The sequence below is a fragment of the Mustela putorius genome, unplaced genomic scaffold (genome assembly GCF_011764305.1).
Source record: "Mustela putorius furo isolate JIRA1106 unplaced genomic scaffold, ASM1176430v1.1 tig00003834_pilon_pilon_pilon, whole genome shotgun sequence".
Classification (NCBI taxonomy): domain Eukaryota; kingdom Metazoa; phylum Chordata; class Mammalia; order Carnivora; family Mustelidae; genus Mustela; species Mustela putorius.
The window spans coordinates 135,108,553-135,123,951 of NW_025421987.1; the positions used below are offsets into that span (position 1 = coordinate 135,108,553).

At 41.2% G+C, this 15,399-nt stretch overlaps 2 protein-coding genes across 28 annotated transcripts in view; one reads left to right on the plus strand and one right to left on the minus strand.

The window, feature by feature from the left end:
• Nucleotides 1–4,568, minus strand: part of LRRFIP2 (LRR binding FLII interacting protein 2) — a 106,744-nt gene extending 102,176 nt beyond the window's left edge. For 23 of the 27 annotated variants that reach the window (XM_004759386.3, XM_045089106.1, XM_045089104.1 and 20 more), the window contains exon 1: nt 4,433–4,568. The gene's annotated coding sequence lies outside the window, so the exon portion shown is untranslated. Of the gene's footprint in view, nt 1–3,578; nt 3,941–4,432 lie in introns of those variants that run through there. The other 4 variants (XM_004759364.3, XM_013059912.2, XM_045089097.1 and 1 more) reach the window with 4 other exon arrangements.
• LOC106006554 (translation initiation factor IF-2) lies at nt 1,843–15,032 on the plus strand. The gene is made up of 5 exons (XM_045088151.1): nt 1,843–1,854; nt 4,327–5,067; nt 12,332–12,415; nt 13,060–13,212; nt 14,369–15,032. The coding sequence occupies exons 1-2, from the start codon at nt 1,843–1,845 to the stop codon at nt 4,993–4,995; spliced, it is 681 nt and encodes a 226-aa protein (XP_044944086.1). The 3' UTR covers nt 4,996–5,067; nt 12,332–12,415; nt 13,060–13,212; nt 14,369–15,032.
• Nucleotides 15,033–15,399: the final 367 nt, after the last annotated feature.

Here is a 15,399-nt window from a genome sequence, read left to right on the forward strand (position 1 = left end):
ACCAGCCAGAGACTCTGCCACTCACAAGTTCCAACTTCATCATCACACATTAGCCCCTCAGTACTTTTTATTTTTCTCTAGAATCTCTCATTTTCAAAGGTAAAATGTTCCTGAACCCCCTCCTCCTGGTCATGAGAGCACTGTATAATACAGAAATTAAACTTTTAAACTCTTAATTTGCTCACAAATACTTTGCAGAATAAAAACTGAAGCTGTACCTACCCCCTGTCTTGGGAAATTAATCCATCCATAGCACTCTGGGTTGCAAAAGGTGTTTTGAATCTCAAACTCTACAGAGGTTTCTTTTATTATGAATAGACTAGGATGTGGAAGGTAAAGGAAGGCAGAAGGTGGACTATTTTCTGTGACTAATAATATAGTAGCAGACTTCATCAGGGCAAGATGTTAAACTACATACAATATTTTTAATTGATATTGGTCATAAAATCCTAAAACAATCAACCGACTACAAAAGTATTCATTTAACTATTACCCAATGTAAGTGAAGTAATTTGTGTATAACACTAGTCTTCAAGCAACAGTATTTTCACCCTTACCAGTATAAACAAAATTAACCACCCGTCACTCTAAAATGTTTAAGATCGCCTCATAAACTGCATTTTAATCTTTTTTTTTTAAGTGGAGAAGATAGAATACAAAGTAACAGAGTAAGAGTTCCTTTCTCCTACAAGGTTAAGAAAGAAGTTAACTTCTATTATAAAATAAATCCAATGTAAGGTTGAAACAAATTTATAAACCTTCACAACTTAAGGTCCAACTTTGCAATCACTCTTTCAGAAATATATTCTATACACATACTTATGGACGAGTGCAAAGATTTATATACTAATTGTTCACTATAGCAACATTTGTATAAAACTAAAAACAACCTAAATGTCTCTTAATAGGGAATGGAAAAATAAATCATGGAAAATGAATAAATTATGGTTCATCTAAACTAGGCAAGACATCCGGTCTTTTTTATTTTTATTTTTTTTTTTTTAAAGATTTTATTTATTTATCACAGAGAGAGAAGGGGAGAGAGCGAGCACAGGCAGACAGAATGGCAGGCAGAGGCAGAGGGAGAAGCAGGCTCCCCGCTGAGCAAGGAGCCCGATGTGGGACTCGATCCCAGGACGCTGGGATCATGACCTGAGCCGAAGGCAGCTGCTTAACCAACTGAGCCACCCAGGCGTCCCTGGTCTTTTTTAAAAATCAGATGGACACGTGCTAAAACAGAAAAATCTCTAAGATATATCAAGGATAAGAATGCAAGACAGAAGAAAGTTCTCCTAAATACAGGAGATTACATATGCAATAGAAATTTAGAGAACATACAGGAAACTATTCAAAGTGGTTGCTTGGATTAGGGAGTGGGGGAGTGAGAGAAGGCTAGAAGTCTGTTGTGGAGAGGAGGCTTCCTTTACACCATGTAACATTTTTTTTAAAACGTTTTATCAATTTTTAGAAGTCCTACAAACATCTACTGTACCCATGAAGTGGGCATTCTCTTTCCCTGTATGTATGCCAGGTCTTCTCAACAATTTTTACTCTTATATACTGCTTCTCCGTACCAAGAGACCAAAACAAAAGCAGACACTTTTAGCAAATCTCAGAGTTTCCCCAAGAAATAGAATTCTTTCTCCCTCCCCTGACCAGAAGAAAGAAGTAATAGAATAAATGAAAAAGTTTAACTTAAACTAAACCCAGTTTTTAGCCCAATGTTTGATTCCTTGTAGGGCAAAAAGTTTTAAAAATAAAGTGCAATATGCAACACACACACACATACACACACAAAATCATTACCAAAGGTATACTCTAGCTAGTATCTTAAAAGGAGAAATGGAGAAAAAGGTAAAGTTATTTTACTCACAGGGCAAATTCTGCTCAATTCCTTCCCTCTGAAGTTTTAAAAGTTGAGTTTTGAACAACAGTCCTAAAGTCTATTGTTTGCAAACTGGATAAAGTGGTACATCTTCCTGGTTAAAAGTCCATCTCTCCCAGAGTCTCCAGAAAGAAGTAACTACTTAAAAGGAAAAGGCTATGAAATGGCCTCTTCACCTACGGTGAAGACAAGAACTGTATTTCCTCTTAAATGATCCTCATCAACATTCCCAGCACTCTGCCAGGAGAATTTTTTTTTTTTTCTAAACATCTTCAATTCTGTTCCTTTTCATACTAGGAGCACAGTAAAACAATTCACAAAGGGTTTAGCAAGACATAGCTCTCATTTCTAGTAAGATGTGTTTTTGGTTTTGTTTTGAGAGAAAAACAATCTACTTGACAAATATACCCTCCTATCACTTTTTTTCCTTCATTATGGAGATGCTTAAATCGTGACATAAGAAGGCTTCTCTTACATATCTACCTTATCAAGACTGTTAGTTATGGTGGTTTCCACAAGGGATTTTCCAAAAGGGAATCTCTGTTTACTGGGAACTGAAACTCTTAATTAAGTCACTATTTGCTGGACAAAAATCAAAAGCAACAGTAAGGAACACTCTATATATATGAATGAATATCCAAGAAAATAAGATGCCAAAATTTACTCAAATAATTAAAGGAACCTGATAAGCAAGACTAACTTACCATTACTTTATAGTTGGTAACTAACTATAAAGTTCCATAAAATTGAAAATCAAGGTAAAATAAGATGAATTCCAAAAAAGTAAAAGAAAACAGGGCTAAGAATATCAAGTACCTACCCTGTGATTCAAGGTTATTTTGCTTAACAATATTTTTAAAGCCAAAATGATCAAGTTACATTTCAGCAATAAAAAGTTATTTCGAGTTTACAATGAATTCATTCCAATAATAAATCACAATTTCCATACAGACTTTCTTCTATAACAGAACTTACATAAGAACTCATTCCACACTTTTAAGGATTCACAAAATAGGTGAGGCCTTTCACTGAAAGGACTATTTTGTATACTGTAGATTCTTCAGTAAACTTTTTTATACCTTTCACTGACATTTACTTTGTCCCTAGGCCCCTTCATTTATCTTCCCACATCTGGCAAAAAAAAAAAAAAAAAAAAAGGTGGGGGAAGGGTATAATTACGACAATCCACTTAGAAACTATTCTAAAGCCAGATATTCTGCAAGAGTTCCATTTTTATTTCCTTACCATACTTCATGATAATAAGTATCCAGCAACAAACCTAACAAAGCATAACAACGCTCCATATACAATGACTGAAGGCATCTAACGAGGCAATAACAAACTTCTTGCTTCCCTCTATTCCAATTTTAAGATCCATATCAATGACTCACAAAGTGAGTGACCTAACTTTCTAAATGAATCACACTTTCTGAAATTCTTACTCTAACATGAATATTACACTAGGTCATCATCTCTATATTTGTTAAACAGAGCATGATGATGGTTAAACAGGGTTAATTCTGCAAGACTTCCAAACCACAGCCAACCTCAAGTCTCTGCCAACTAACTCTTATCTGCAATACTGAATTCTCCAACAATTGAACCTTTATGTATATATTCATCGCTATATAAAACGCTATCTTGGGAAAAAAAAAAACGTTATTTTAAATACTATGAACTCGCCCACCCATACCTGTTCACCATCTCTCTGGTTCCATTTACTGCATCCACGTTCTCTTCCCATTGTGATAACATAAAAAATTAAAGGCTACTCAGTTATTCCTACATAGTATCTTTTAGTCAACTAACCTAGTCTGCAGTTTTTCTGTTTACGGCAGAAATGCTGAGTCATTAAATGGAAACTCATAGAAAATGAGTTTAACGCTTAAAGTTTAGGACACAGCATTTCCCTAGCCGTGTCTCAGCAGCCTAATATTTGTATCTCCCACAGTGGAAAAGTAGAGCAAACACTTGAACTTTTTTCCCTCTAAGAAAGAAAAAGAGGTGCGTTTCCTTAGGTCCGCGGCTTCCTGCTGGATATCCACAGGCAAGAGAAGCAGGCCCGACCGCAGCTGTGTAACTTAACAATCTGGGTGTGAATAACACCCCGTACTAGTCAAGCATTAACCCCGGCACTCCTAGCCCGCGCTTCAGTTAGGATCAAGGAGGAAGAAAAAAAAAAAAAAATCCCATAAAAATGCTACGCCCTCCACCGGCCTGACACCGTTCGCAGGGGTGCCGGTCCGGGGACAGAAGCGAGGGAGTGCCGCGCCGGGGAAGAGAAGGAGCCTCGAGCACCCGACGCAAAGGGACAGCGGCCCGATGCAATTTCTCCCACAATGGGAGTAACCGCATCTCCTCGCACAGACCAAGGGCGCGCGTTAGAAATCAGGCGTGCTGCCGGAGAACGCGGTAGGCGGGGGGCGACCCCGACCTGAGAGCCCGCAGGGAAACCGGGCCCCCAGCAGGGGTCAGCGGCGGCGCGGGTCGCACGGGCTATAGAGGCCGGGAAGGGGCCCCCGGAACGGCGGAAGGGACGGACCTTACCTGTCCTGGGCGCGGGCTGTGACTACGGCGCCGCCCGGGAAGGGCCGGGGCGCGGGTCGGCCGCCGGGAGCCGGCCGGGCGAAAAGCGAGGAGCGGAGGGCGAGGGACGCGGACGGCTAACTGGGTCCCAGGCTCCCGGCCAGGCGGGCCGGGCTAGACGCGGCGGCTCCCGGCGCCCGCGGGCGGTGGGTCAGTCACGCCGGTGGCCCCGTGGCGCGGCGGCTAAGACAGAGACAGCGGGAACCAGCCCCCGGGAGGAGCCGCAGCCCGAGCGGCTGGCGGAGGAGGCGAAGGAGGGGCGGGGCCACAGGGCCGGTGACCCGCTTACCCGGAAGCAGTTGCGACCGCGGCGGCGCGCGCTGCGGGACGGGCAGGATCCCGGCTTGGCGGAGGACCGTCGGCTCTTCTGCTGCCGGCTGCGCGCAGCCCCGGGAGCGGTGCTTCCGCTGCCGTGCGCGGCCACAGTTAGCTGCAGGCGCCGCCCTGGAGGGAGGGTGGCGGCGTGGGACTCCGGTGGGCGGAGGTGGCCCCTCGGATTCCGCGGAGGACCGGAGGTTGGGTGAATAGAGGCAGGCGCCCGCTCGAGGCTGCACCTGCCCGGGTCGCCCCTAAACAGTCCGGCCTAGTGGGTTTGGGTAAGTGGGCCTGGGCAGCGGTTCCGACTGTAGAGAACGAGTGTGCGAGAGTGAGTGGGTGTGATGGCAAGGCGAAAAGCCTTATTTCCAAAATGAAAACGCGTGATTTTAAGATGGTTTCGGGAGAAGGATGCGGCGGTGCTGGGGGCGGGAAAGGAGGCGGATGGAGGGATGTAGAGGCCTTTAAATATCTGCTAGACACGGACGTGTCATTCGTTCCAGAAGTGTCTCTCGAGACTCAGCAGGTTCAAGGCGCTGGAGAAAGGCCAGGGCCCAGCCCTTTGGGAAGCCTACCTTCGGGGGCGGGGGGGCGGGGGGTTAGAGCGATTTAATCAGACAAACAAGGTAATGACAGATTGTGGTAAGACTGCGCAGGAAATACTTAAGGATGATGTGAGAGATTGTGTGGGCGAGACCCCTTTTTCAGGATAGGATGGCTAGAGAACCATCCTCAAGAGGGACGTGACAGTTGAGCATCTTCCTGGGGAAAAGGCACGAAATACGCTTAGACACAATTTTACAGACAGGGAAGGCAGGTTCCGAAACCTTCTGAGTACGCCCCCGGATTCCATGTGAAGAACCTGTGTCTAAAGCCTTCTAAGGCCTGTCTCGGTGCTGTCCACTCTTGCAATTTCACAAGGCTTGCTCACCCTTTCGAGTAGATGGAGCCTGGGAATATGGCACTCTTAGCGGAGGTTCAAGGCATGAGTTAGGGAACATTAGTCCCCAGGCATACCTCAACAGGCGCTTCATCATAGAGAGAATTACACTATCAGCCTTGAAAGACAAATTCTTTAACCTTTTACCATTTTTTCTTCCATGTCACTTTTTCTCAGACCCATGAGTAAACACTAAAACTATGATTTTTACCTGGGATCAAGAGGAGTTTGGGGCACCTGGGTGGCTCAGTCAGTTCGGTGTTTGCCTAGAGTCGGGTCATGATCCTGGGGTACTGGGATCAATCTCCACTTGCCCCCCCAACCCCCCCACCCCGCCAAGGCTCCCTGTTCAACCAGGAATCTCCTCCTATCTCTCCCTCTACCCTTCTAGCCCACTTGTGCTCTCTTTGTCGTTCACTCTCTCAAATAAATAAAATCTTTAAAAATTAAAAAAAGAGGAGCTTAATCTTCCCAAAAGATCATACTCATAATTAATGGCCTATTTTGCTAAACCGGTTAAAATCAAAATAAAAAGCCAACTTGAAAAAGAGAAGACCTATTCATGTGTTAATGTATTACCTAAATAATACCAATAAATCCAATAATGTTTATTAAATATTAGTTTATATAACTGCATAATTAATAGAATAATTGTCTGGATAATAGTAGGATTAGATTCCCTTCTCCTGTTTATTTACCCCTTAGCCATTTGCTTTGACATTTACGAAACTGGCAGAGAAAGAAATATTTTGTTGCATCTTCTGGGGAAACTGGGAAGGATCTCACACTTACTGCTACCTACTGTCTGCACAGCATTGTGCTAGGCACTTAAATATAGCATTCCTTGCAGTTCTAGGCCCAACCTTGAGATACGGGGAGTATTATATTCATTTTAGTAACAAATACATTGAGATTCAGAGACTCTGACTAGTCTAAGGTAACAAAACTAGTTGCTGAAAGAGTCAGAATTTTAACTCAGGTCTTTCTAGCCCTAATTCCCCTTCTACTATGCACTGTGTTGCTAAACTCTAGTATTTAAGAAGGGAATATAAATGAAGTGTCTAGCCAAGCAGATTTCTATGTTGCTTTAATAAGCTTGAGATGAGGCAATTTTAGAGCTTCTCTGTGTTTTTACTTCTCCCATTATAGGATATTTGCCATCTCTCTGGCATCAAGAAAGCTACTCATAAAAGTTCATAATGCCGTGTGTCTTTAGAATGCACCCAAGAATGTGATCAATTATGACACTGACATTTTGTCATTGCAAGGGAGTCCTGCCTAAATGTGTCACTCTGAATTCTTTTGCAAGCAGCCTTTCCTTGCAGATTAAGTGATTTCTTTCTGCCAAAAATATGTGTTCCCAGATTTTTATGGAATATTGTGACGTGTGAATGCCCCCAGGTCTGTGTAGGCTGGCTGCTCTAGGGACATTTAATGGATGAAGGAAAATCTTACAAATGTTTATACAGTTTTGAGGAATGAAGTGGTAGGATTTGTACATTTTTTTCCTTTCATATCAGATCTTTCACGTTTTTCTTTGATGATGTAAAGAAATACAGGTTTTCCTTTCTCAAGAGCAAACACTCAATTTTGTGGTTTTTGCAAAATTTGTTGGTTTTTTATGCAAACAGTACTATGTTTCACTCTCCCTTTGGCTCTGGAAAATATCATTAGTTCAAACATTAAAATTAGGATGCCACTTTTCAGAGCCTAATATTTTTGTTAGTCATGTGTGTGCCTGTCTGTCTGTCTTGGAAGCATTTTTAAAAATTTTGGTTAACTCCTTACAAACCTATGGAAATCTGGCAAACAAGTCTTCAACTATGTATATTTAAATTCTTTTTCTAAAAATTCATTTTTCCCTTTACTATTTTTCCTGGGGTCTTCTTTTTTTATTTTTTAACTTATTTATTTCACTTTTTATTTGGAAATAATTATAGACTCACAGGGAAATTGCAAAAATAATACAGAGAGGTTCTGTGTAGCCTTTACCCACTGGTAGCATCCCCTCACTGGTAGTATCTTGCATACCTATAATACATTATTAAAACTAGAAAATTAACATCTTACTAAAATTAGTGTCTTTAGGTTTTTAGTTTCTTCCTACGTTTCATGATATCCAAAAATTGCCATTTTGTAAATTCATTTTTATTGTAGTTGGTTGGGCTTTTCTCCCTTTTCTCTAAATTAACAAATGACAAAGTCAATAAGCTTACCAAAGGGCTTATCTGGAATTACAGGTTTACTAAAAACTTCTGTTTCAGTGCACTTGAAATCATTTGTAAGATTTTTGCTTTTTTTCTTCTTTTCTGTTCCATGTCATTCTTCCCTAATAAACTTGTAAATGTATATAACCTGTGTATGTGTGTTTTAATATATCCTCTGATCACTGAAATGTTTTCAAAGAGATTGCTGTTAAAATTCAAAGAAAAGGGCGCCTGGGTGGCTCAGCGGGTTAAGCCGCTACCTTCGGCTCAGGTCATGATCTCAGGGTCCTGGGATCGAGTCCCGCATCGGGTTCTCTGCTCAGCAGGGAGCCTGCTTCCCTCTCTCTCTCTGCCTGCCTCTCCATCTACTTGTAATTTCTCTCTGTCAAATAAATAAATAAAATCTTTAAAAAAAAAAAATTCAAAGAAAAATAGGGGCATCTGGGTGGCTCAGTTGTTTGGGTGTCTGACTCGATTACAGCTCTGGTCATGATTGCAGGGTCATGGGATGAAGCCTCACATGAGGCTCAGTAGAGTCTGCTTAGAATTCTCTCTCTCTCCCTCTGCCCCACCCTCACCCTCTTGGGCTCTCTAAATAAATAGAGTCTTGGGGCACCTGGATGGCTCAGTCGTTAAGTGTCTGCCTTTGGTTCAGGTCATGATCTGTAGGTCCTGGGTTTGAGCCCCACATCGGGCTCACTGCTTGGTGGGAAGCCTGATTCTCCCTTTCCCACTCCCCCTATTTGTGTTCCTTCCCTCACTGTGTCTCTCTCTGTCAGATGAATAAATAAAATCTTTTAAAAATAAATAAAGTCTTTAAAAAGATTTTTTAAAAAATGCAAAGCTTTTCATTTGGGGAAAAAAAGTTTCCAAGGGCACCTGGGTGGTTCAATCAGTTAAGCATCTGCCTTTGGCTCAGGTCAGGATCCCAGGGTCATGGGATTGAGCCCCGAGCATCTTGTCAGGCTCTCTGCTCAGCGGGGAGTCTGCTTGTCCCTCTACCTCTGCCTCTGCCTTTTATCCCACCCCATCTCTCTAAATAATAAATAAAATATTTTACAAAGTTTCAGGGCACCTGGGTGGCTCAGTTGGTTAAGTGTCTGCCTTTGGCTCAGGCCATGATCCTGGAGTCCTGGGATTGAGTTCTGTGTCTGGCTCGCTACTCAGTGGGAAGTCTGCATCTCACTCTCCCTCTGCCCCTCCACCTGCTTGTGTTCTGTCTCTTTCTCTCTCTCTCAAAGTCTTTTTTTTTTTTTTTTTTTAAAGATTTATTTATTTATTTATTTGACAGAGAGAAATCACAAGTAGGCAGAGAGGCAGGCAGCGAGAGAGAGAGAGAGAGAGGGAAGCAGGCTCCCTGCTGAGCAGAGAGCCCAATGCGGGACTCGATCCCAGGAGCCTGAGATCATGACCTGAGCCGAAGGCAGCGGCTTAACCCACTGAGCCACCCAGGCGCCCCTCAAAGTCTTTTTTTAAAAATAAATAAGTAAAATAAAAACTAAAAAGTTTCTAAACATCTTAACTATCCAAGTGAGAATGCCATGGTCTTTTGGTTCAGAAGCCAAATCTCACTTATGGCTAATTCTGACTCTGTGGATTTTCCTGGTCAGATAGCTCACCCTTTACTCCACTAGAGAGTAAACAAAGGAAAGAAAAGAAGTGTAACTTACTTTCTTCAGTCTTACTGGTGAGGAAAAGTTGATAAAAGGAGAGAATTTGGAATTGGTGTAGGTATCAATTATGTATGAGTGCCTGATCACAGATAATCAAGTGATGGCTCTTCTGCATTATATATTTACTGTAAATGAGTAGTCAAACATCTTTCATACTATGGTTGTTTAGCAAAGGTAGTCACCTACTGTGTACCAGGTACCCAGTTAGACACTAGTAACAGGGACACAACAGGATCGATTTTTTTAAAGGAGTATTAAGCTATTACTATGTGCCAGATACTTCACAGATTATAGGGATTGAAAGGGAAGAAAAAAGAAAGCTGTGTTTTCTTATGAAAATTACTGTCTGAATAGGGAGACAAATTATCACACAAAAGGAACTTTATAATCCAAATAAGTATTACTAAGGGTAGGGGGTTGGTGCATGAGGGCATTGAAGTGCAGCTCAACCTACTGTGGGGTGTCCAAAATGGCTTCGAGCAAGAGATGCTTTGAACCAAGATTGAAAACTACCTCAGGATGTGGCGCCTGGCCTGGGTGGCTCAGTTGGTTGAGAGTCTGACTCTTGATTTCACCTCAGATCATGATCTCAGGGTCCTGGGATCGAGCCTAGCAACAGAGTCTGTGCTCAGCTTTGAGTCAGCTTGCGATTCTCTCTCCCTCTCTCCCTGTGCACCTCCCCCCACACCCTGGCTTGTATACTCTCTCTCTAAAATAAATACATAAAATCTTTAAAAAAACAAAAATGGCTCAGAGTGTACTTGATACAGAAGTATCATAGAGGGAAAACATAAAGACTTCATAATGAAACCAGCATAGTCCCAGGGCCTGAAAATAAATGAGGGAGATAATGTGAGATAAGTCTAGAGAATTAAAGATCGGGATCAGGATTAAAGATCAAGGATCAGGCAGGATCTTAACAGGCCTGGTAAAGATTCTTGTCTTTGTTTCAAAAGTGATACAAACCAATTTCAGAATTTTTAGTGGGAGTGATGTCAAATTTGTGTTTCCAAAAGATCACTCCGGTTTCAATGTGAAGAATTCATTCTTTAAATATGTCCTGGGTGCCAACTATAGGCCAAGTTCCATTCTGCACACTGAGTACACAGCACTGAACAAAACAGCAAGATCCCCTATCTTTGAGGATCTTCTAGACAATACGCAATGATAGTACCTAAGATGGTAAGAAGCTCTTATAAAAAATACTGGAAGTCAGGCAAGAATAAAAGGATAGGTTGGTGGTGCTGTTTTATTAGCTTGAACCATATGAAATTCCTGGTCATTTTTACATTCTTTTTAAATTCAGAACAATATTAGGTTCATGTGATTCAACATGGTTGAATGACATTAAATTGTTCAACCTAATACTTGGAAGAGTCAGAGAAGATCTCCGACGAAGTCATGCAAAGAAAGAGGCAAGTCATTCGAATACCTAGGAGAAGAGCATCCCAAGCAAAGGGAAAGCAAATGCAAAGACCTTAAGGAAAGAATGTGCTTGCCCCATTTGAGTAGCAATAAGGAGACCAGTGTGGCTGAAGTATGATAGACAACATGGAAGAATGGAATTAGGGACCAGATCAAACGAAGTCTCGAAGACTATGGTAAGAAATTGCCTTTTCCTTTTTGAATGAGGTAAGCTATCAGAGAGTTTTGGACAGAGGAGCTACACAATATGTCATAACCTTAAGCAGGACTGTTCTGCTAATTGTAGAATCTAGATAGAGTATATACAGATGGAGCAATGTAAAATGTTTTCATCTTTGCTGTATGTTTGAAAATTTACCTAATAAACATTATGAGACTGTTTTGGCTGCTATATTAGGAAAGACTTTAGGGAGGCAATGATGAGATCAAGAAGACCAGTTAGGCTATTGCAGTAATTCAGGCAGCAATAGCGGTATTAAGAAGTGGTTAGATTCTGAATACGTTTTGAAGATAGAGACTAAGATTTGCTGATGGAATGGATTCAAGATGCAAGAGAAAGAGAGAAGTGGGGGCCCCTGGTTGGCCCAGTCAGGTGTCCAACTTCAGCTCAGGTCATGATCTCAGGATCCTAGGATCAAGCCCCATGTGGGCTCCGAGCTCAACCGAGACTCTGCTTCTCCCTTTCCATCTGCCCCTCCCCAACTCATGTGTCCTCTGTCTCAGAAAAATAAATAAGATCTCTAGAAAGAGGAAAGTAAAAGACAGCCCATAAGCTTTTATTTATTTATTTATTTTAAAAGATTTTATTTATTTATTTGACAGAGATCACAAGCAGGCAGAGAGGCAGGCAGAGAGAGAGGAAGGGAAGCAGGCTCCCTGCTGAGCAGAGGGCCAGACTCGGGGCTTGATCCCAGGACCCTGGGATCATGACCTGAGCTGAAGGCAGAGGCCTTAACCCACTGAGCCACCCAGGCACCCCAACCCATAAGCTTTTAGACCTGAACAACTGTCAGGTTGGGCTTGCCATCTGAGATTTGGAAAACAGAGTGCCTGGGTGGCTCAGTCTTTAAGCATCTGCCTTTGCCTCAAGTCATGATCCCAGGGTCCTGGAAATCTAGCCAGGCATTGGGCTTCCTGCTCAGTGGGAAGCATGCTTCTCCCTCTACCACTCCCCCTACTTGTGTTCCCTCTCTCATCATCTCTCTCTCTCTCTCTCTCTCTGTCAGGTGTGTATATATATATATATATATATCATATATATATTATGTATTATATAATATATATATATTTATTTTTTAAGATTATATAAAATCTTAAAAAGGAAATTTGGAAAACCATCTAGATCAAGCTTCCACCAAGTTTGGAGGAAGATTTTTTGGACAAGGTAAGTTTGAGATGCCTATTGGACATCAAAGTGTAGATATCAAACAGGCAATTAAATATGCAAGTAAGTAATTCAGAGGAAACATTCAGATAGGAAATTCAAATGTATGAATCTACCTGATGATTAAGGATATGAGGACCAGTGCCTTGAGAATTAAATGGAAATACTCAGAGTTTAGCCTAAACCCTTTAACCTATGCTTTTGTTGTAGGCTGGTTTAGTTTCTAGCTATCACTTTCTATTGCCATGCAGAATATTTGTATGAATACTGTTTGCAATTCATTTGTGTTCTAAAGGGTTTTGTTTTTAATGTTCATATCTTTCCAAGCAGTTTATACATTTCCTCAGAAAAGACGTATTTTATTTTATACACTCCACAATGCCATATCCTTAGAACTATGATGCTTATATAATAAACTATGCCAATACAGAGTTTTTCATTTCTTTTGTTGTCAGAAAGCATCAACTTTCTTAAAAATAATTTAGACCCTTATACCTGTCTTGTGAAAATAAAGGTAAAGTTAGAACTTTCAACTTACTGCCACTCATGCCCATTTCAAATCAGATCAGAAACAGCCTTCTGAAAAACCAAAAAAGCAACAATAAGAAAGCCTCAGCTCTCCTCCTTATTGCCTTTATAATCAGGCTTTATGTGGTAGCAAGACGGTTCCCAACAATTTCAAGTCTACGTCTATCCTGGGCCAAGTCCAGCAAGAAAAAGAGCCTTCCCAGAAGTTCCTGGATTCACTAATTAAGTCAACACAGATTATCTGCCTGTCCCTTAAAAAATTACTGCAGGTAAGAAAATTTTATGTTGTAATTGTCCAAATGTGAGTCACTGTTTCACTGTTGTTTCATCCAAAGAACATGAACTGTAGGAGAAGAGTGGTTCCCCAGAAGAAGAAATGGGGTGCTGTCACCCAAATAAGGAAACAGATACTGATGGTCAGAAAATCATACATACTATAACCAAATAACAAAGACCTAGAGCATTCTTCCTTAAGCTTTTTTATTAATTAATTTATTTGTTTGTTTGTTTGTTTTTTGAGAAAGAAGGGCGGGGAGCCTGACATGGGACTGGATCTTAGTTGGAATCATGACCAGAGCCGAATACAGATGTTTAACTGACTGAGCCACCCAGATAACCCCTTCCTTAAGCTTTTAAAAGAATACCATGGGGGCGCCGGGTTGGCTCAGTCAGAACAGCACATGACTTGATCTCAGTGGCACAAGTTCAAATCCACCTTGGGTATAGAGATTACTTAAAAAAAAAAAAAAAAGTAAAGAAGAAATACCATGGCACTCATTTTACATCTCTCCCAATTCTCTACATAATACTGTATTATTTCCCCTGTATCATTAGGCTGTCAAAAATTCACTTGTCATTGATGAATGAATGTCACAAAAAATAAATAAATGCATGAGTATAAAAGTAAACCAGCTGGAAGGGTCAGTTTTTCAGCACATCACTTTCCAGGATACTCCTACCTAAGTACTGCAGGTAGTTTCTTGTTCTACAATTCTTTCCTATTGTCAGTCTGCCTGAAAAATATTTACTAGCCCTCAGTACCCTGCGGGCAGGGTGGCTGCTAGCTAAGAGACCCGAGAAACCACTACGGAAAGCAGTGACTGCGAATCAGCTTGCTTACATGTATCTTCTTGGAGGACATTTACGGTGTAGAATCTTGAAAGAAAAATGTTATCAACGGGCTTGTTTTCAGCTTCTTTTTTGTTTTACCACTTCCATTCCTTTCTACACTAATAGGTCACTTTCCCCACAAGATGTTTAACCTAACCTCTATGGCATTTTTATCCTTTTAGTTCAAATTTTGCTGTGGAAAATGGATAAATGGGTATAAAGAGAATATTGGCTCTCTCTATTATTCTGGAATTTGGGATGGTTTCTCTAGTTTGCTGCTTCCCTGGACACCAAACATAACATTCTCTGTTCTAGGACCTGCTTCAAGTTGGTCACAAGACTGGCAAAAAGTCAAACCAAACTAAATGAGTAGTTGTTGGAGTTAACCTCACAGCCTGGAGCTGTATGGGCCATGGAATCGCCTGCTGTTATTAACAAGCACAGTTCTGATCAAAATCACTGCTCTGTGGTCCTGTTCATCAGAATCTCATGTTTGGAAACCGAATTTGGGTCTGGGTACTTTAAAAATAGATATGATCATGGAATATAGCCATTAAAATTTCTATTGTAGGAGAAGGTAACATAGGGTAGTATTAATCATGTATTTAAATGTAGAAGTAGATTCCTGAACAATATGTTCAAGGTGATTCATATATTGTTTAATATTATACACCCAAATATATAGACACCCAAATATTAATTTTACGGAATGGAACCACCAGTGATTTGATTTGATTTGTTTACTGTTCAGGATATTCCCCGATAAAATGTACTACATCCATACTCAAAGTAAGTTATAAAGAAATATATGTATCCCACCAGTACCCCAGAGTCAAAATATGCAAAAGGTACAACTAAAAAATTGATCTAATTATGATTCTCACTGCTCAAAACTATTGTCAATTTTTCTCTTGCCTTGCATACATCATTTTTTCCTTCCATTTTTAAAAATCAGATACTGGGGGCACCTGGGTGGCTCAGTGGGTTAATGCCTCTGCCTTGGGCTCAGGTCATGATCCCAGGGTCTTGGGATCAAGCCCCACATTAGGCTCTCTCTCTCTCTCTGCCTGCCCCTGCCTACTTGTGATCTCTGTCTGTCAAATAAATAAAATCTTTTTTTAAAAATCATGTACTGGTTGCTAAGAGTAAATGAACCATACAGGTGTGGCTTCTGCCCTCTCAGAACTAATTGACTGGGGGCAGCATAACAAGTCAGCTGACAAACAATCCAGCCTGTCATAGTCCATAACAGAGTTTCGAGCATACTCTGTTAAAACATGCAACCCTCCTTTCACCCATCAGATTCTGGCTGTGGTATGTCCATGGACAAGCACGTTGAGCTCACA